This window comes from Saccostrea cucullata, unplaced genomic scaffold, assembly GCF_032062105.1.
Source record: "Saccostrea cucullata isolate Sc308-1 unplaced genomic scaffold, CSIRO_AGI_Scuc_v1 ctg310, whole genome shotgun sequence".
Lineage (NCBI taxonomy): Eukaryota > Metazoa > Mollusca > Bivalvia > Ostreida > Ostreidae > Saccostrea > Saccostrea cuccullata.
In genome coordinates, this window is record NW_026928727.1 from 298,602 (window position 1) to 320,431 (window position 21,830).

The window sequence follows — 21,830 nt, forward strand, 5'->3', positions numbered from 1 at the left end:
TATTCTTATTATTTGATTTTTTATTTTCCAAAAATGTTTTCCCCATAGACTTCAATGCAATCTTTATTAATTAATACTTAGTTAGTGAAAGTTTAGAAAATTTTTCTCGGGCAATCCTTTTCTACTATTGAACGCTTTAATTTAATATCAGAGTGTACTTGATGGACATTTAAGGGTAGAAAATTTGGTCCCATTAGGGATGGAAATCCTTCATTATTTTTTAAAAAAATCAGATTATGTAGATCCATATGATCATAAAAAGGCATATAAAACATTGGTACTCATCCTAACTGTAATTAGGTCTAGTTCTCGCCAGATAATTACTAAAGCAGTTTTTTTTTTATCACAGTGCACATATATATGTAGTGAAGAGTTTGTGAACTATCGTATACAACGATTTGTACCTAAGTGTGTGTGCCTTACATAAATGTACAATTTATAATATAATTTATAATTCAAGATGGATCCTGGACGTTGAATTTCCTTCACTTAAATTTTTCTAAGTTTATCGAAATATTGCAGCATGCCCTTTAAAGACACACACACACACACCCTCTCTCTCTCACACACACACCCTCTCTCTCTCTCTCTCTCTCTGACTGACTTGTTAGTTTATCCATTGTTTAACAGTCTTGTCTTGAAATAAATGTCCCAGGTGCGTTGCTGTTCTTGCACATACGTAACGTAATGCACAATACTTACATATGAATTGTGAACTAATAATAATCCAGCTATTTGACAAACATTAACCTTCTCCTTTTACCCTATGAAAACCAAAAAGGTGCCCTTCCTTTTAAGCACTCTTTTTATCTTTTAAACGGAGCATGAGGGTGCATATACTGGTTATACAATCTGTAAAGTGAAGAAATGAATTGTCCTTAAAGAAACGTCCTGATTGACATCTCCTTAATGTCGATCACACAGACTCCAGTACAATTCATGGTAATTAAAGAGCATATCATAGCTCTATAAAGTATATTAGTAGGAAAACCGTGACGTAGTAGTCGTTGACTTTACATAAGGGTGAGTACTTTTTATTTTTATGAATATTTTTAATATTAGACTCTATCTCCAAATAACTTAATACATGTATCTGTTTATGAAAATATCAGTTAAGGTTACATGCCTTTATTGATTGATTGCAAATCAAAATACATTTTATTGGGATAATACTTTGAAAGATATAAATAGAACTCACAGAGGACTGAATGAGAACTGAAAATGCTAAATTGTGAATGTGTGTAGTTCTACGCTTTACTTCCTGAACAGCTAGCAAAATTTATTTCAAAAGAAGCATAAAAGGGCAATTATGATTGTTAATAACAAACGTGTTTTCCTAATCAGCGGATTAATGATAGTGGAAAATATCATCAATAACTTGCAATTATAATGTAAAATTAGATAATAAAATGACTAGAAGACGGTTAGGTTTTTCTTGAAAATATCATCAATAACTTTGAAATCATAAAGTAAAATCAAATAAAAATTGACTAGAGGACGATTAAGGTTTCCCCGAAAAGACAAGAATATTTATAAACTTTGATTCTTAATTCCTGAAAAATATTTAAAAATATATCCCTTAGCAACGGGTATGTATTTTCTTTTCAAGGTCGACTTTTCAAGAACTGAAATAGCTTTTTATACTTTGACTCTTATTCATTTTGACAAAAGGTTATTCTTCCAGGTCTTCCAACAATCTTTTGGAAATCCCATGGGTACCAATTGCGCCCCGTTATAAGCAGACCTATTTTTGTATTCCTATAAAGCAGTTTTTTTGCAAAATCTTATGCCTGAAAAGAAGAAAAAATTTGCCGTGGCCTTCAATTAGACATTTAGATATATCGACGACGTACTGTCAATTAACAATGGTAATTTCCATTCTTATGTCGATACGATATATCCTGGTGAACTTGAGATAAAAGATACCACAAAGTCTGACACATCTGTTTCATATTTGGATATTTTACTTGAAAATGACGTTAATTGTAATCCAACAACAAAGTTCTATAATAAACGTGATGACTTTAACTTTTCTATCGTCAACTTCCTTTACCTATGCAGCAATATACCCTGGTACCTTCATCACCTGCATACGGAGTTGATTTTAGTTGATTTAATACGCAAGAGCATGCTCTATGTAATACCAATTTCTAAAACGAGATAAATTATTGACAAACAAGTTGATAAAACAAGAATTTCAGCTGTTTCGTTTAAAGTCATCATTTTGTAAGTTTTTTTTCGATACAATGATCTTAGCCTATACAATTTATCATTGAGTCAAATGCTGACTGACGTTTTTCATAATTTATACACTGAATTGACGACGGGCTTTTCCATAATTTTGCCGAACATGACAAGGAGCACAGTCGGCCGGTGTGACCGGTCGGCAGGTGATGCCCACTCCTCCATGGCACCTTATCCCGCCTCTGATGTTTCGGAGGTCCATGTTTGCTCTGCTTCTATTTTCTATTGTTTTATGAACCTTTGATCTTGAATACTGTTTGTTATCTCCATATGTTTCATTCTTCAAATATAATTTTTTTTTATATTGCTTATAAGTTTTATTTTTAGCTAAAAAAAAATTGCAGGAATCTTCTTTGTTTGAATTGTTTGTTGTTTTTTTTAAATTGCATGATTCACTGCTCTAACACTTAAATATAAAAACATGGCCAAATTTTGTAAGTTTGAATTTTATTTAAAATCAAATATTTAATAAAATGATATCATGATAGAAATTAATTTTAAAGGGAATTTCGAATTTTATCTTCGAAAGAAATGAAATGTCGAAAACTTTCGAAATTTAATTCGAGAAATGCGTTGAAAATTAGTTTATTTGTGTCCCCTTATGGCAACCTAGATCTTGAATCATAGACATTAAGACTTTCAGAAATCTGTATTTATATCATGCTTTTAGATATGTTAACTTTTCTTTTAACCTTCTGTTCAACAGAAACTTTGTGGATATTGTTTCTTTATTGAATTTTTCTTTATTTTTATGATTTTAAAGGCACAATCCAGAAAAGATTTACGTAATTATGTGTGCAATCGGGCTTAAATGGTGTTTAATACAATTATGGTCATTTTATTTTATTTTTTTAAAAAGATTTTCCGCTTTTTATTTCTAAATGCTTTCGTGCAGATATTGTTATTTTTTGGTATGTGGGTTCACCTTAATGAGTTATAGATCAAGTTTGCATTTTGTTCTGCATCAATGATTTTTTACAGAACTTTTAATAGGAACCAATAAAACTTTTCGGAAAGGGACTAATATTACCAATGTAACATTCCCGGAATGCTTATTCAATTATTCATTGTGACCAAGACTTGCTGCGGTATATAGCCACCGGATAGTGCTTATCAGCACAAATACATGTGCATGTAAAATCAATAATCGATGGCATTGTTAAATGCTCAATCCTTCATGGCACCTGATCCCACTTCTGATGTTTTAGAGGTCCGTGTTTGCTCTGCTCTAAATTTGTATTGTTTTGTAGACTTTTGAGCTTGAATACCGTTCGTTATCTCCATATGTTTCATTTGGGCCCCACCTTCTGCTGCATTCTGATATTGTAAAATCTGTAATCTCATTTGGCATTTGTAATAAATGCTCTATACACACACACACCCTCTTTATTATTTAACATGCTGCAGAACAGAGCTGCAAATGTGCTTCAGGTTCACATGAACCGAATTGTTCATCAGTTTCAGTATTTAAGAGCACATAAGTTTCATTTAATACTTTATTATCAGGCACGTATTATCGATAGGGGCATTTTTTGGTTACCGAAAATGTAAAACCGCAAACTTTGTCATATACTCGGCATTTCCGGACACTGAGGAGTGAGCACCTTCTGTGACACGGAACCTCGCGCGGTTTATACGGTCTTATCCGAGAGACCCGTCTCCATGTGCCACAGTGGGATTCGAACCCGCAACGTAAGGGTCAATTCCTTACACCGTGACTCTAGAGCAGACGCTCTAATCACTGCGCCAAGCTGGTGACCCTTTACATGTAAGGTATATATTTTGTCTAATTTTACCAATCGCTATAAATATTCTTTGTCTATGTCAGGAATTTTCTTGAATAAGACTGAATTTGACTTAATGAACATGCAGTTAACAATGAAGGGTTAAATATGAAAAGAAATTGTATTAGATATATATCGTTTCTGATATAATTTGTGGATTTTAAGTGATTTATTCTAAAGTCATATTTTCTGTTCATTCCGTTTTTCGTTCCGCATTTCGTTTATAAAGCGATAAACTGTTATCATTTGCTTATGGAGCTTATGTCGCCCGGATGATTCGATCACAAGAGCATGCTTTAAGTTCAAACAATTCCTAAAACGAAGCAAACTAGTGAAAAAAGTTGATGAAACAACGCTAGCAACAATCTTGTTTAAAGTCAACATTCTCAAGTTTTAGGAGCAAATGTGTAAAAGATTATACTGACAATAAAAAAAAATACAATTTTTGAAAAATGTAACTTTTCGTGAACTTTTAGAATTGAGAAATGTTTTTTTTTTTCAGAGCGGGGAATTCTCCTCGCCTTGTATACCTCCATTCTTAGTGTACTTGCAAGTCTTGAACTTTTCCTGAAGTTTAAAATAAAAAAATTGAAAATCTGGTATCGAACGTGAGGTCAAAGAATAATTCTGTGCCCCACTAATAGACACTGAGTACTGACACGCAATCTGTTCTTATGAAAATATTTACTAATGAATCGTTGGTCATTAGAATAAAATGTCATGATATTTCTAAAAATATATATTGATGGTTATTTAAAAGAATATGTCATATTATTTCCGGCAAAGGGAGTTGAGTCTTATTTAAAACAAAATAAGGCCCTTAGGTTAAAATAAATCTATTAATAATGCTTGAAAAATCGTTTGTAGTAGAGATGATAAATGCTTTGGTCTGATGTGGTAATTTAACTGATATTTAAAAAAAAAAAAAGATTCTCGCTATCATCAGTTTCCCCATACCGCATTATATTGCGTATATAGTATTGGTGTCATTATGTATTCTAACCAAGTAAGTTTTGCTTATTTGGCTGTTTATGTTTTAGTTTATTAAAAGAATATATACTGTGTGGAATACATAAAGGAAAGAAAACAATGGAGGAAAGCAGAAGAGTTCCAGTAGACAGAGGTTGGGCATGGGTGATTCTCGCTGGTGAGTTTCTATATTTGATACGGTCAAAAATAAAGTCATAATTAATTGATTTATTAAAATGAATTTACATAAAAGTTGTTGCAGTGCAATCAGTAATTATGTAATTTATTCCAATGTTCTCTTCAGCCAACTTTCTTGTTGTGTTCCTGGTCATTGGCTGTACTTCCTCTTTCGGGCTTTTCTTTGCTGAGTTTATGAGTGAATATAAGGCATCTGCCTCCAGCATCACCGTAGCACTGTCGGTACAGACCGTAGTATTTAGTGTTGCTTGTGAGTACTTTATGAATCACAATCTTTTTATTAAGTAATTTAAGCCAATTATGTCATAATTATGTAATTATAGACACAATCAGAAAGATATTATATGGGATGATTATTCTATTTTGCCTGTCGTTTAAGCGTTATCTATTGTTTATATCTGTTCTAATTATGTCTAACATAGACCATATACATGATTATCTTTGCAGCGCTCTTTGCAATGAACTTCGGAACTGGTCTTGCATCCAATCGGACTTATATTATAATTGGAGGTCTCTTTGGTTGCTTGGCATACGTCATCAGTGCCATAATAAAAGACATGTCCTATCTTATATTATCTCATGGCGTAATATTTGGTATGTAGCAACCTTTTAATGTCTGACTCAGAAAAAAAATAGAGTGTATTTATTTTTATCTGTCATAATTGCTTTCTCTTAACGCAAGATAGAGTTTCAGTGAAATTGAGATATTGCAATAGAAACTTGAGTTTAGAAAACAAAAGGGGCTCCTGTTAAGAATCTAAGAACCGTAAACTAGCAAAACCTAGACTAATTTTGATTTTTCATGATAGAAATCAGTGTGATATTTTTGACAGCAAACATTAAGCATTACATTATTTTAAAATCTATATATTGGCTTGTCAGAAAAAGGGAAACAGGACAAGAAAGTAATTTGAAGTTTGAATAGGAAGCTTTAGCCATTTTGATCACGTACACGACAATGATAGAAATCATTAGAGCAATATGTTCCCTAATTTGGCATACGTTCACTTACCTTTTATGCACTGAGAGAAACAAACCAGAAAAGATCAAAATAAGCATGAAGTTTTCTTTTTAGTATTTTTTATATTCAAATAGCAATAATGAAATCTTTGGAAAGCTTACTCCTCCTTGGCACCTGATCCCACATCTGGATTTTCCCTATTTGTATTCCTTATTTTTTTATTTTTATTATTTTTTTTTTTGAAGATCAATTGCGGTATTACACTTTTCCAAATTTTCTTTTGGATGACTTCAACTTTTTTTAACAGAAGGATTTTCTTGAAATATGGATTGACAATATTATTATCCTAAATCTCAAACAATATGCAAATATTACAGAAAATTTCACTTTTATATGAAAATATATGGCGTTTACGAACAGAAAGCGAGCTTAAAAATTCATTGAAACCATAGAATTTGGAGCAGAGCAAACACGGACTTATTTGAATATCAGAGTTGGGATAAGGTGCCATGAAGCAGTAGGCAACCCCTGCTGACCGGTCACACCCGCCTCGTGCTAAATAAAGAAAAATTCCGTTGACAATTCAGTGTGTAAATAAAACGATAATAATATATTTGAAAAACGTCTGTCAGCAATCGACTCAGTCATGATCATTGTATCGACCATAGAACTTGCAAAATAGTAACTTTAAACACGACTTTTGACATTCGTACGTAAAATATGCTCTTATGAATAGATTAAAAAAGGATACATAAAATCCATATGTAGTGATAAAGGTATATTTCATAAAAAGAGGGAAGTTGACAATAGAAAAGTTAAAGTCATCACATTTATCATAAGGGTTTGCTGTAAGGTCACCTTAATTTTTTTTTTTTAGTAGAATATAAAAATACGAAATAGATATGTCAGATTGTATCTCTTATTCAAGATCATTGGAATATTACTCGTTGAATATTAAAAAATTGTTAATTGATTATATTATCGATATCATAATTCAAAACTCTTTTTCATAAATAATAATAAATTAAACAAAAATATGATTATTTAACACTGATTTTTTAACAAAAAATATATGTTTTAAGGTATCGCTTATGGATTTTCCTATGGACCATCACTAGTAGTTTTAGGGAGATACTTTGACAAGAAAAGGGGTCTAGCTGCCACCTTAGGAAATATGGGAGTCAGCTTCGGAAGTTTGATATTCCCGCCTGTCATAAGAATTCTTCTGGATACATACGGACTAAGAGGAGCACTCGTTGTGATTGGTGGCCTCCTTTTGAATTTGTGTGTAGCGGGAGCTTTGATGAGACCAATAGCATTCTATAAAGACCGAATTACTTGGAAGGCAGTAAATTCAAAAGAAATTCATTCGAACAAAACAGTTTGGACAACTGGCAGTGATGGTAAATGTGATCACACACCAAATTCTGGACAGAAAACGACGAAAGAAAAGTGTTCGAATTCCATATTTTCCCAAGAAAATTGCAACAAGAGAAAAATGTCACTTGTAAAACAATTTTTTCTTGATACGAAAAATAAGATCAAAATTAAAAATATATGCAAGATATCGATAAACATTCAAGTTTTGAAAAATGTGCTATTCCGAATGTGGATTCCGGTGTGTTTTCTCGCCATAATCGGATGTGTACAGATTGCAATTTTTATACCTCCACACGCTAAAGATCTTCGAATATTGGATAGTAAAATAACCATACTAGTGATCATGATAGGAGCTTCAAACTTTTTTTCTAAGATTGTTGTTGCTATTTTTATTTATCACAACTTTATGTCAAAAACTCACATGATGGCTGGGTCCTTGATTATAACCGGTGTATCTTGTATGCTTATTTCACTTTATACAGACTTCATGACCATGTGTTTCCTATCCGTAATATTTGGATTTTTTGGAAGCGTGTATTTCGGTTTATTTCCAGCTGTAATTGCAGACTTTGTAGGAATAGACAATCTTTCCAGCGCAATGGCGATAAATATGATGATGCAAGGACTAGGGTTGTCTATCTCGAACCCAATTTTAGGTAAATCTAGAACAAGATTTCATTTGATAGAAGTAAATTCTGAATTGTAATTTAAGGTCTCTTGAGTCTTTTAGGTAACATATTCGTGTATATATATTTTTTTTCTTTTTTTGCCGCAACTGTGTTTTAGGTCGTGCGTAAACGTTGCACATTCTGTTTCTTTAAATGAAAGACTCATATAACTTATCTGAAAAATCTGAAAAAAAAACTTTTTATTAAAAAAGCACATTCTCCAACTTCTAAGTTAGTTGAATAATTGTCACTGAGACATGAATGAAGTTAGAACTTGCTGAAAAAAGAATTTAAGGACAAACTTTTTTATTGTTTTATACAAGGGGCTAACATTGGACGTGTTTGCTTATTTATTTCAGGTTATCTGAGAGACATATCGGGATCTTTCTATGCCTCCTTCTATGTGATGGGATCAACTCTTATAATGAGTGGAACCATATTGTTTTTGGAACCGCTTTGTAGAAAGTTAGAAAAAAGAAGAATTGATTCTAAAAACATAGAACAAGACGTTGTGATAACACCATTGTGATATGAGAGAGAGAGAGAGAGAGAGAGAGAGAGATTGAATCCAACATTCCAAATCAGTATTTTCGAAGGAATGTATCTTTAATACCAACTTAGGAATGAAAGTGGTTTTATTATTTGCCAAAATGTTTTCAAAATATGTATTTTGAAACATACATAACAATATATATTTAATTAATTCAGAATTTACATTAATCTTACATGTCAAGGAGAAGCGCCATACTGTAAGTCCCGCTCTGCTGTTGACCCTTCAGATTTAATCTGTCGGTCTGTTTGTCTGTCCGACTTTAGTTGTCTGTAGCAAATTTGTCTTAATGTCCTTTGTTAAAACAGAGCCCTTTAAGATGGTCATCATCTCAATGATTCAAATATTGTGTTGTGCACAGAACATTTGCGTATACCCATAATGATGGTTGTCAATTTTTTTTCATGCTGAGTTGTGTTGAATAAAATTACAGTATTAAAATTCTTAAAACTCTTTCTTGTTTGTGTACAGCTATAGCGATGAATACTTATTTAGAATGCTCTCTCTGTGATGTTCACTGCATTTGCTGAACTTACAGAGAAATTAATATATTTGATTTTAAAGCATCTCTCAAGACTCTAAAATTAGCTTTAATATCACCTCTATCATAAATATTTTAAAATGAATTGGAAATAGATATGTTTATTATTTCCGTCCTATTTTCTCGCAATCAAAAAAGGCAATAACCTTGGGATGTGACAATACTGCTGCACGTAAAGTTGCAGGTGCTACAAATTAAAATGATTGACTTTTGCATGTTTAACAAGTGAAATTTGATTTTGAATTATAATTCGATACCGCAAATAGTTCAGGTAATGTTTTTTTATTAGATGCTGAAAGAATATGAATAATTCCCCAGTCAACGTAGTATTATAGTCGATGAAATTGAAAAAGAAGACGGAAGACAATTAACTTCTCGTTGTAATTTGTTTCTTTTCATTAGAGGCGAATATCTCAATCTACATTAATTACATTAATTAAATGACCTGACACTTGTACTTTTATAGGCTGAACAGCACAATAAAATTGCCTTGTCAAATAACTTACATTATAAACTGCTATATTTATCTACTTCAATAACTCACTAAATTGTTAATAATTTTTATAAAACATAAATATTTAAGTTAGTCTCAAACTTTTTGTTCTTTACCGGTAAAACCGGAGATCCTCATCGTCGATCCGTCTGATTGTCTCTTCGTCTATCTGTCAGTCTGTACCGTCCCACTTGGTTTTCTTCTGCACTTTTTTCTAAGCACTTGTATATATTGAGAGGATTTTTTGGGTATGTAAGTGTATCTTGATAAATAACAGACGAAGTTTGCATTTTGTTTCGCTTGGTTACAATTTGTTGAGATAACGAACAGTATTCGAGCTCAAAAGTTCTTAAACATTACAAAATCGGATCGGAGCAAACACCGACCTCCAAAACATCAGATGATTTTAGAAAGAATTACGGACTGGGTTTTTTAACAGTTTTTTGCCCTAAATGCTTATAAATATAGACCTGGTTTTTCTTAGTTGAGTTATAAATTAGTTTGCATTTCATTCTGTTTTAACTTTTTTTGACACCGAAGGTGTTTATGCGTAAAATCATTACGCGAACTGATTGATTGATCATGATTATAAAAAACGAAACAAAACAAAAAAATGTTAATATTTAATATAGATCCCTGATTCAATATGAAAAAAAAAAATTCAATAATAAGAAATTTTAGCATTCACTTCAAGTGTATTAATTATAAAGCACCACACAACGAGCTGTCAAGTGCTTAGCAAATCGCTTTGGGAGGTTAAAAAGTTGTTACAAATAATTCAAACATCTGAAAATTTAATTTTGTTTTTTTTTCGCACTTGAAAGAAAAAGATGAAGATAAATTCTAAGATCTAAAAGAAAAAAAAATAACAAATCTGTAAATAGGGTACAAAACTTGGACCACCGGAAAATCCCGAGGTGGGATCAATTGCCGAGATAAATATTGCCAATAAGGAACTTTAGCATCCTTGTAACTTCAACTTTAGAGTATTTGTGAGTAGAATCAGAGTGGTTTTTAACCACAGCAATGTTGAAGAAGACCAATCGTTTTGGAGGTTTTGTGTTTGCTCTGCTCCTGTTTTGTGTTGTTTTATGGACCTCTGATTTTGAATACTGTTCGTTTTCTCCAAAGTTCAGACTTTCATTTTTAATGGAGATAAATTATGATGAATTAAATATTGAGGAAATGGAATTATTCCTCTTTATTAGGAATTTCAATGTTCTATGTTAGATCTGTGTATGTATTTGTCAGTGATCTACTTGGCAGCAGCCATGTAATTTTTCTGAAATCCAAATTAAATGCATGTGCTCTGCTTACACGCTTACACATACATTTCAATAATTCAGTGTAAAACTGAGCATAAATATTTTTATGAAAAAAGTATATTTCTCCTATTTAAGATGCAAAAAAATGTTGTTTACAAACAGATGTTAAACGATGTAATAAATGATATATCTTTATTAAACCCTCAAATAGAAGAGTGTACTTCCTTTTTATTCAGAGAAAAACTTTTTAGAATACAAAATATTGTCCAGTAGATAATTCAACGATGCAAATCATGTTAATTGAAAAACAGTTCAAATGACAGTAAAATAAATATCGAAATAAAGACTTTTCTAATTATTTTAAATAGTTGAAAGTGTTTCCCCAGTATTGTTGGTTTTCAAATGCGCATGTGAATAAAATCATAACTGTCTTTTCTTAAAAGAACTGATCAGTCAATTTCGAATATCAACATACGGAACAGTATTTGTCCTACACACAATGATTCAATCATTATATTGTAATGGATCACTGTTAAAAGGCGTTGGCTGAATGTCGCTGCTACATCAGTAGGACTTATTTATGGATTCTCGACTGAAGACGCTACTTTTCTCCTCGACTTTCTAGAACGAACAGTAGACAAGGGGAAATATCTTTTCTTCGAAGATTTTCTCCGTTGTGTAAGATTTTCTTCCACGATATCAATGCCTTCGTTCATATCTGTTAATTCGTCGATCTCAGGAGAATTGTAAATTGTCTGTAATAGGTTTGGATTTTTCTTCCTTAGTCGTTCTTTATCTTCGGTAGTTGCATATTCCAACTGAAGAGAATGGATTTCCATGAAATATCTTGGATGGTCTTCATAATAGTTATTGGGATGAAAAATCTTCATGTCTGTTTTATTTCCAATAACTGACAAAATCTTTTCAAACCAACAAAGACAGAGAATATCCTCTAAAAATAAAACCACAGACAATTGCTGAATTCGCCATCGCGGATATTGTTCTTTAAGGATATTAGAACATGTTTCAGACATCATTGCAATCAAAGCATTTAACATCAGTAGGTATGTGAATGCTATAAAGATTGAGTAAATGGTAACGGCAAGCCATGGAATTCGAGCTTTGAATAAAATATCTATGTCTTCTATGCCTATTGCAAGTTTGAAAAGTGCTAATAAGGTTCTTTCAAACGATCTGAAGATTGCTCCCTCTACTTCTACACCTTGAAAGATGCTGTACATCCCAGCGCTAAATGCAAACAGTTCAAACAAAATTATTATACCGAACCGTATAAAATCTCCTATCAAAACCCTTTTAATCATTTCTGTGAAGAAACTAAAATACTTGAAAGGTGACAGGAAAAATACGTTTATCCACCAACCCAATACAACGGCAATTATTAAAGGAATATTTTCATTTTGCCCTTCTGACACTGAGTCATGTATGCTGTCGATAACAATAGAAATTCCAAAGAAAAGTAATGGCAAAATGTACTCTAGATTGTGGAGTGCATAGTGCAATGCATTATTTCTCCTTAATTTTGTAATGATCACACAGACTGCAATGAAAATATACACCACTCCTATTACAAAAGACACCCATCGAAAGACAAGCGTAAATTGATTCGAGGTAAAGTTAATGTGTGTCAAATTTGCTTTTGAATCTTCGGATATTGTAGACGATTCAACCGTGTAAGCAGTAAGAAGGATCATAAAAACAAAATGAAAGACCATCATGGTCATGAATGTCCACAAATAGTTCTTCCATTTCTTTTTGACTATATGCTTAACAGGGGGAAGTTCAATCATATTGTAGGCATCTTCACTATTGTAATTGAAATGAAATAACATTTCCAAAACAGATTCTGTTTCCGGTTTTGGACAATTCTGCGAAAAGCAAGTTGCAATTTCTGCATCGGCGGTTGGAGCGGTGTTATTGACGCCAGCATTCGTTTTAATATTCAGACTGTGTTTGGACTCAAATGTCATTCGAATATTACACGCAGTATCTATTTCTGAGATGTCATATTCCTTGATTTCAAAGAGACCATCATTTGAATTGCTGAAGCAATAAACATCCTCAAGATTCAGAATGAGCTGGAAGAGTTCTGTTACGCCGTACTTTGCAGCCAATTGTAGAACCGTCATATTATCACTGTTCCTTAGAAACCAAACGTAAGACATTTTAAATCTGTAATAGTTCCTACAGCAATTCTCTTCATATTGATTATCTTCCCCCATATTTTCAATTCTGTCGTTTAAGTGTAATAACATCTCTTTCAGGTAATTAATCTTATCTGGATATATAGCAGCATATTTCACAACTGAATGGAGAACTGTATCACCTAAATTATTTTGTTGGACGATATTGGCACCATATTTTATAAGTAATTCTATTACACAGGAATCACCCTTCAGTGCTGCAACAGTGAGAGGAAGTTGTCCCATCATTATAGTGTTAAGAAATCTGGACCCAGAAGCTTGTTTATGTAGTAAATCTTGTAGGAAGGAATTCCTCTTATTTGTGTTTTTCTGTACTTGTTTAAGCATCAACTCAATAACACTTAAGTTTCCTTTTGCTATTGCAATGTGGAGAGGTATTTGTCCGTAAAATTCTGGATTTTCTTTATGTTTTACCAGGAGACCTGGACAATATTTTCCAAGGAGTTCGACAAAATGTAAAGTATCGTGACATTTAACAGCAATATGAAGAAGAGAATCTCCACCAGTATTTGGAACTGCATTTTCCAACCATTTCTGAATATCATTGTCCTGTAAAGCTGCTAACGTTTCGGAAAGTTCATTAACTTTATCATTTTTAATATTTTCTGCCAAATCGAGTAGAAGCTTTTGTTGTTCTTCTTCGTCTTCACTTTTGGGTCCATCTTCTTGTTTTTGTGGTTTGGTACTTAAGTTTTCCATACTTGAATACTTCAACAACAAAAGAAAAGAATTAAAATTAAATTGTACCATGCCGAATTCGTATTTCTTTTGTTTTGTATGTATATCAAAGGTGGAAATATGCTCTTGGAAATTAATATTTGCATTTTAGGTACATGTAATTTGTGATTTGAACTTAATGCAGTGAAGCTTGCTATGCATTGACAAATGGTTGCAAATGTGGAAATATGAGAATATCTAAAATATTTTATGTGCTTTGAAAACAAACATACAGTTACATTAACAGTTCAATGAAAAATGTTTAATGCAATCATTCTTTTCTTTCTATTTATATAATTGAATCACATTTTTTTTTTTCAAAAATCATGTATATCATCATTTGGATTCCGGTAACCTAAATAGTGGTTGCAAGAATAAGTTTGAAAATTTCGTAAAATTTTAATTTATAGAATATATAAAAAAAAATGTATAGATTTATAAAAAGAATGGGGCAAAGTCTTTACAGCACCAAAGAAAACTATCTTCATATCATGATTTCTTTATATTTTATGGAGCTTTATTAATGTGATTTCTAAACAAATCAGTCTCTCTCTCTCTCTCTCTCTCTCTCTCTCTCTCTCTCTCTCTCTCTCTCTCTCTCTCTCCTAGATTGTGGTTGGACACGATTTTTATTCAACTCGCCAAGGCTTATACAAACCTTTGTTGGATAAAATTCATATTCAGCCACAAATCATGGGGGATTCTATATATACGAGGTTTGTCCAAAAAGTTCGTGGGCAATGGCGTTTTTGTCAAATTGAAGAGTTCAAAATATACTTGTTGTTTACCAAAATATTGTTTAGAAAAATCCAAGTCATAATGGATTGGTTTTTACTGTTTGAATTTAATATTTTTGTAGAACAATTGCGGTCATTAGGCCGATAGTGCGCACGGACCAGGGTTAAAATGCCTTAAACACTTATTTATAGTGTTCTGATTAAAATGATTATTTTCTTTATAAAACGAGTCAAAGTTTTATAATAATAATAATAATAAACCAAACAAACAAACAAACAAACAAAAAAACCCAAGAGGCCCAAGGGCCTTAACGGTTACCTGAGTACAACAATTTAGAAGATCTATAAATTGACAAATGAAACTTTGATGCTTAAAGGCAAGAAAAAAATAGTATGACTAGGATAAAAAAAATAATTGGTCTATCTAGTTGCCCCCCATAAATCACTTTTATCATGAAACTATCAACAATTAAATATATATTATTTAACCCCATAATATTACTATATACTATAATCTTACTTGTTTTATTCAATACCAAGGAGCAGAAAAGAAAATTTTCAAGGTTTAGTGCATTTTCACTTTATTATCAATACAGTTCATCCCCAACAGCAGAACTCCAGACGCAGGAGCAATGAAATTCGCAATTCTGAAAGAGGCATCCTTGCTCATTACAACTATATACTTTGTTAGTTTGTATAATACCCAGGAGCAGAGAAGAAGATCTTTAAAGAATTTATGCTTTTTCACTACGTAATCAATAGAGCCCCTATTAACAGCAGAACCCCTGACCCAGTTGTCATGAAATTAACAATTTTGAAAGAGGCAACCTTGTTCAACACAACTGTGTACTAGGTAAATTTATTAAATATCAAGGAGCAGAAAAGAAGTTTTTCAAATGAAAATAATGTATTTCACTATATAATCTACACAGTCCCGCCCTAGACTGGAACCCCTGACCCTGGGGCCACGAACTACACAATTTTGGTAATGAACTCAATGCTTATTTCTACGAAAGCCTATTAGGATCAATTTAGAAAAAAAAATTAAAAGGCGTTATAACGCCTTTCGAAAAGGCGTAATAACGCGAAAAAAGGCATTATAACGCCTTTTGAAAAGGCGTTATTACGCCTTTCCATTCCAAAAGGCGTTATTACGCCTTTTTAAAAGGCGTTATAACGCCTTTCTAAAAGGCGTTATTACGCCTTTCCATTCTAAAGGCGTTATTACGCCTTTCTAAAAGGCGTTATTACGTCTTTTTAAAAGGCATTATTACGCCTTTCCAAAAGGCGTTATAACGCCTTTTTAAAAGGCGTTATTACGCCTTTCCAAAAGGCGTTGTTACGCCTTTCTAAAAGGCGTTATTACGCCTTTTACTTTCAATACATAACTAAACATATTTAGCCCAACCGAGGGGGGGGGGCGTATGTATGCAGAAATCGTACCTTTGGGACATGAATTTCACAATTAGATATAGGAATAATTTCTCAAAAAATAATTTAAACAGAAAGCAATTAGGTTTCCAGGAAAAAAGATTTTTAAATGCGTCATATATTGTCAATGTTGAACCAACTAAGTCCTTCTTTCATACCAGGCACATCTCTACCAAGGGTCATTGATTTCAATTGCTCATTATACCCATGCAAATAGTTGCCTGCTTTTTTCGAAGAAAAGAGAAAAATATCTTCAAATGACATAAATTTTAATACACTGTATATGGCAAACAAAGCTCCAAGAAAAGTCTGCCTATATTCTAGATCTTCACAAGTAGAGTGTTGCCTTCTCTTAATACAAATGCAAACAGTTGTCAGTGAGATGTGCAGGAATATAAAGAATTGCACAAATAAAGATGGTTTTAATGAAATCTTTCTATATTTATTAACATAAGATAACGCCTTTTCCTTTTCCTTTTCATGTAGGCCAGTAATACGATGCGAATGGGGTAAACCCCCTCCAAATATACACATTTTTGATGAAAAGTCTTGCTACAGTTTAAATATTAAATGGTTCCTGAACATTTTGTTGCAGTATGTAAAACAATGACAAATTATTGCATTTAAATAAATTTTTAACGAGTATTTCCCCCACGAATTTGGCCAGTGGAGTGTGTGTGTGTGTGGAAGGGGGGGGGGGTATTAAAAGCACGGGTCTGTTAACTGTTAAATGCAAAATAATGGTTATTCAAAAAGCATAATACCTTTTTTGGAAAGGCATAATAACGCCTTTTAGAAAGGCGTAATAACGCTTTTAAGAGAGGTGTAATAACACCTTTTAGAAAGGCGTAATAACGCCTTTTAGGAAGGCGTAATAACGCCTTTTAGAAAGGCGTAATAACGCCTTTTGGAAAGGCGTAATAACGCCTTTTAGAAAGGCGTAATAACGCCTTTTGGAATGGCGTAATAACGCCTTTTGGAAAGGCGTAATAACGCCTTTTAGAAAGGCGTAATAACGCCTTTTGGAATGGCGTAATAACGCCTTTTGGAAAGGCGTAATAACGCCTTCTAGAATGGAAAGGCGTAATAACACCTTTTAGAAAGGCGTAATAACGCCTTTTTGGAAGACGTAATAATGCTTTTTAGAAAGGCGTAATAACGCCTTCTAGAATGGAAAGGCGTAATAACGCCTTTTAGAAAGGCGTAATAACGCCTTTTGGATAGGCGTAATAACGCCTTCTAGAATGGAAAGGCGTAATAACGCCTTTTAGAAAGGCCTTTTAAAAAGGCATTTAAACGCCTTTTGGAATGGAAAGGCGTAATAACGCCTTTTTTCGCGTTATTACACCTTTTCAAAAGGCGTTATAACGCCTTTTTAATTGTTTTTCTCTCTAGATTGATCCTAATAGACTTTCGTATATTTCAATCATACATTTATATGTTTTATTTTGGTTGAAGCGACTTCAGACACAAAATATATATTTATTCAAACAATTTCAAATTATTGGAATATATTAAGTTCAATGATTTACCAAATACGATTTTTCAACGGTGTGTAAAATTTTGGAGACCCTACAAGAAGTGGAAAACCACTGTTATTTGATGAAAATAGGATATCCTTATACATCACGTTGTTTAAAATCTAGGACAGTTGGACTGGCTGTGCAGCTTGTGTATACGAAATGCTTTTATTGATGACGCTCGTAAATTATCATGTATTGTTTTGAATTTAAAAAATAGAATAAATTATAGTATATATATAAAGATTATTGCACACGGTTGCCAGTGTGGCACAATGAAAAAAAAACCATGAACATGTAATAAAAATTCAAAATCCATATTATTGACATTATTCTGAATTTTTGATTACGTAAGTCATTGTAAATCTAATCAATTTTTCATCTGAGCAAAGCATTTAAAATCAGTTTAGATTACATACCTTAACAATTGAAAGTCGAGATTCCTCGCAGTAGACCGGAGTACTGGAGTGTTATCGAGAACGGGTAATGAGTTGTAAGAAAGCAAACAACTGCCGGATCAAGGAACAGGTACAGGAATTAGATTTGAAATATTTTCCTATCTGTTATTTGTAAATAGGATCTATTTGTTGAATTTCACATCGCTAACGTATGCAGAAATAGGAAAGAGTATCAACATTAAATCACATGAAAATATTATTCATGCACCAAATTTCTTCTTTTTTTTTTTTACTATCCTTCATATAAATGTATATACAAGTATCATACTATAAGATATGTGAGGGATTTTTTAAAAGAAGTTTTTTCATAGCATGCCAACAAATTGTTTATCTGCTATTTCAGGTTAGAACTTGTTCGAGGCATCACTTTAAGATGCGGAAGAAGTTGACTTAGATGGGTAAAACAGGAATCCGTCATTTTCTTAAATGAAAAATAGATAGAACTCAAGAAAATATTATATCAATTGTCTTTTTCTTTTTTCTTTGGTCATTTATACTGACTCGATCATGTTCATGATATTTTTTTTTAATCTTCAAATGTAAATTTATCAAATGCGTTTATCATTAATGCCAACATATTTAATAATTAAACGAAGATTGGTTTGGTTTAATTACATGTATTTAAATTGATTTAACTGCAGAATTTATCTTCAACAATGAGTGCATGATGTTTAAGCAGGCTAGGGGTCAACAAATTAAATTATATATAACCACTACATACGACTTAATTTTTTAGATATGATATTTTAAGCTGTCAACTATCAATTGGCAAAGACAAATTTCATACATTTTAGTTAAATTTTTGATCATTTTCGTATATCTTTGTAGGAGCCCTTCTTCTGAAGGAGATCAAAATAGTCTACAAATGGCCACAACCATCCAGCCCCTTTAAAACATTTGAATGTGAAGTGCATTGAACACACAGCAAATACAGTGCATTATTTTTTTTCTTTGTTTACAGTATACTTTTTATGTATTCATGGAACCTAAAGCATTTTATAATGGAACTTAGTGTGTTTAAAATGCTTGAGAGTAGATTGATCCAGTTAAAAGAAAGGAGTTTTACGTAATTTCGAGTAGCCATAAGCAGTTAGAACGACTTAATTTCTTATCGTAATTTAATCTCCCGTGAACTCTAGCAATGCTTTGTTATTTTAAAGAGCTTCATTAATTAATTTTCACGACTGAGGGAAAATTCTCTACAAATACAAGTAGGATATGGAGATAACGAACAGTATTCAATATTACAGTCCATAAAACAATACAAAATAGGAGCAAAGCAAACACAGACCTCCGAAACATCAGAGGTGGGATCAGGTGCCATGGAGGAGTAGCATTCCATGCTGACCTGTCACACCCGCCGTGTGCTCCTTGTCATGATCGGGAAACAAAGGAAAAAATCCATCGTCAATTCAGTGTATAAATAATGGACTAACAATTAGTATGAAAAACGTCAGTCAGCATTCGACTCAATGATAAATTGTATTTGCTGACAAGGTCGTTGTATCGACCATGGAACTTACGAAATGATGACTTTAAACGAGGCTGCTGATTTTCTTGTTTCATCAAATTATTTGTCAATAATTTACCTCGTTTTAGAAATTGTTCATACGTAAAGCATGCTTTTGAGTATTGAATCAACTGAGATATATACACTCCGTATGCAGGTGATGAACTTCAAGGTATATTGCTGCAGAAGTAAGGCAAGTTGACGATAGAAAAGTTAAAGTCATCACGTTTATCATATATATATCTTGGTTGTTAGATTACCATTAACGTCTTCTTCAAGTAAAATATCCAAGTATGAAACAGATGTGTCCGACTCTATGGTATCTTTTATCTCAAGCTCAAGGATATATCGTATCGACGTAAGAATGGAAATAACCATTGTTAATTAACAATACGTCGTCGATATATCTAAATGTTGAGTTGAAGGCCACAGCAAGTGTTTTCTTCTTTTCACGCATAAGATTTTGCACAAATTCTGCTTCATATATATATACAAAAATAGGTCTGCTAATAACGGAGCGCTATTGGTACCCATGGTAATTCCAATAGATTGTTGGAAGACCTGGTCTCCAAAAACCACATAGACATTGACAATCAGAAACTCAAGCATCGTTTTGATGTCAACTTCAGAGTACTTGTGTGTGCAATCAGAATGTGTTTTAACAAAATAATTTTGCAAAATAAATGGTTCGCAGTGATTAATATTCGCGAGTTAGATATGCGTTATTTGATATTGGACTTAGGTGTCAGCGTTATGGAACTGTTCGATATCAGGAGATAAAAGAAAGTGAAGACATAAGTCCAAAGAGAGTGTGTTTAATTTATATTTTGCTAGGGATTTTTCTTTGGTCTATGACTGAATCACATAATAAATTAAATATTGGATATGATTCCTACACAACACCCGCTGACACAATAACGATAGAAAACTTTTTTCGGAGAAAGAACCACTGGTGAAAACATTGGAATCAAGTTTTGATTAACAACGAGTCTACAAAACATCATAAGATATATACTTCATAACTTTATTACTGATAAGAATGTATGTTGCAGATAAGTAATACTTGGCTTAATGAAAAACGGAATGTTCAGCAAAACGTTAATGCTGTGGACAAACAATGGTCTAAAAGCCTCTCGCTTGATATCAAAAACATTTCTCACTTTCAAAAACTTAATGCATGTGTACATTTTCACTTATTAATTTTAATCATCTTAAATCGGATTTTGTTTCATAAAAATAAGTTTTTGCTGTTATGATCATAAATCATGCAGTATAACCCCCAACATCGAGAAATTATGTTAAAAATATAAAGGACAAATCGTATTGATTAATTTTATGAATGTAAAATAACAAAATCAGTTGTGTATTTTATTGCTTTATCTGTATTTTATGTCTTAACTGACAGATAATATGTTCAAAGCACTATATCTAAGTCTTTTTGTTTCGTTTCTTTCTCGAGTATATACATTCTCTTTCTCTTGGACGCCGTCTCTACCATTTCATTTTAGAATAATGGCATCACATTCACATTAGCACATCGATTCCCTACATTACTTGTGTATGTAAGTGTTCATCCGAGGTCGTCATATCTTTTATGGCATTAGTAAAAAGGAGGGTGGAGCAAGATTGTGTCTTTGAATAATGATACTGGGGAAATTTTTCAAAAAAGAGGAAGGTATTAAGATCTCTTCAACATTTTGATGAACATTTATTCCACAAACAGATTATTGGTTATAACAGCCTCACTTTACTATAAGGAAACATAACCCCTATATGTAAAGCTTTGTTTAACGACAATGACAAACTAATTGTCATTGTACATATTATTTTTTGCTTCATACCTGGTTTCTTGAATAATTTTATTTCAAACGACTCCACTGCCAACTTTATCAAAAATGCTTTAAAATTTCTGCAATCATCTTGTGACTGTGAAACGATGATCATAGCAAAGATCATACAGATTTTTAACGTAGCTTAACGTTGAGTATTTTAATGAACAAATATACAGTTGAAGATGCTAACAAATAATGAATTATAAATTTCTTTCATTTGTATTTGACTATGCACATACTGACAATTTTTTTTTTTAAACAACATGATTAATTGATTGATTGTATGTTTTTTAACGTCCATCTCTAGAATTTTTCACTCAAATGGAGACGCCCCCCCGAAAAACACCTGA

The 21,830-nt window shown here is 32.4% G+C and overlaps 2 protein-coding genes across 2 annotated transcripts; one reads left to right on the forward strand and one right to left on the reverse strand.

The window, feature by feature from the left end:
* The first annotated feature begins 5,074 nt into the window (after positions 1 to 5,074).
* Positions 5,075 to 8,932, forward strand: LOC134278561 (monocarboxylate transporter 13-like). The gene is made up of 5 exons (XM_062760867.1): positions 5,075 to 5,175; positions 5,302 to 5,445; positions 5,643 to 5,789; positions 7,239 to 8,192; positions 8,564 to 8,932. Exons 1-5 carry the CDS (start codon positions 5,118 to 5,120, stop codon positions 8,731 to 8,733), a joined length of 1,473 nt encoding a protein of 490 aa, XP_062616851.1. The 5' UTR covers positions 5,075 to 5,117; the 3' UTR covers positions 8,734 to 8,932.
* A 2,649-nt stretch (positions 8,933 to 11,581) lies between these two features.
* Positions 11,582 to 18,196, reverse strand: LOC134278571 (transient receptor potential cation channel subfamily V member 5-like). Its single transcript, XM_062760880.1, has 2 exons — positions 18,100 to 18,196; positions 11,582 to 13,983 (listed from the first exon to the last, which is right to left on the reverse strand). Exon 2 carries the CDS (start codon positions 13,972 to 13,974, stop codon positions 11,632 to 11,634), a length of 2,343 nt encoding a protein of 780 aa, XP_062616864.1. The 5' UTR covers positions 13,975 to 13,983; positions 18,100 to 18,196; the 3' UTR covers positions 11,582 to 11,631.
* Between the last annotated feature and the right edge of the window lie 3,634 nt (positions 18,197 to 21,830).

Bases quoted from the DNA above. Each gene is read 5' to 3' on its own strand.
- LOC134278561 (XM_062760867.1), top strand. From the start codon at position 5,118: ATGGAGGAAAGCAGAAGAGTTCCAGTAGACAGAGGTTGGGCATGGGTG. The intron at 5,790-7,238 runs GTATGTAGCAAC...ATATGTTTTAAG, and splicing joins ATCTCATGGCGTAATATTTG to GTATCGCTTATGGATTTTCC. The intron at 8,193-8,563 runs GTAAATCTAGAA...TATTTATTTCAG, and splicing joins TATCTCGAACCCAATTTTAG to GTTATCTGAGAGACATATCG.
- LOC134278571 (XM_062760880.1), bottom strand. From the start codon at position 13,974: ATGGAAAACTTAAGTACCAAACCACAAAAACAAGAAGATGGACCCAAA.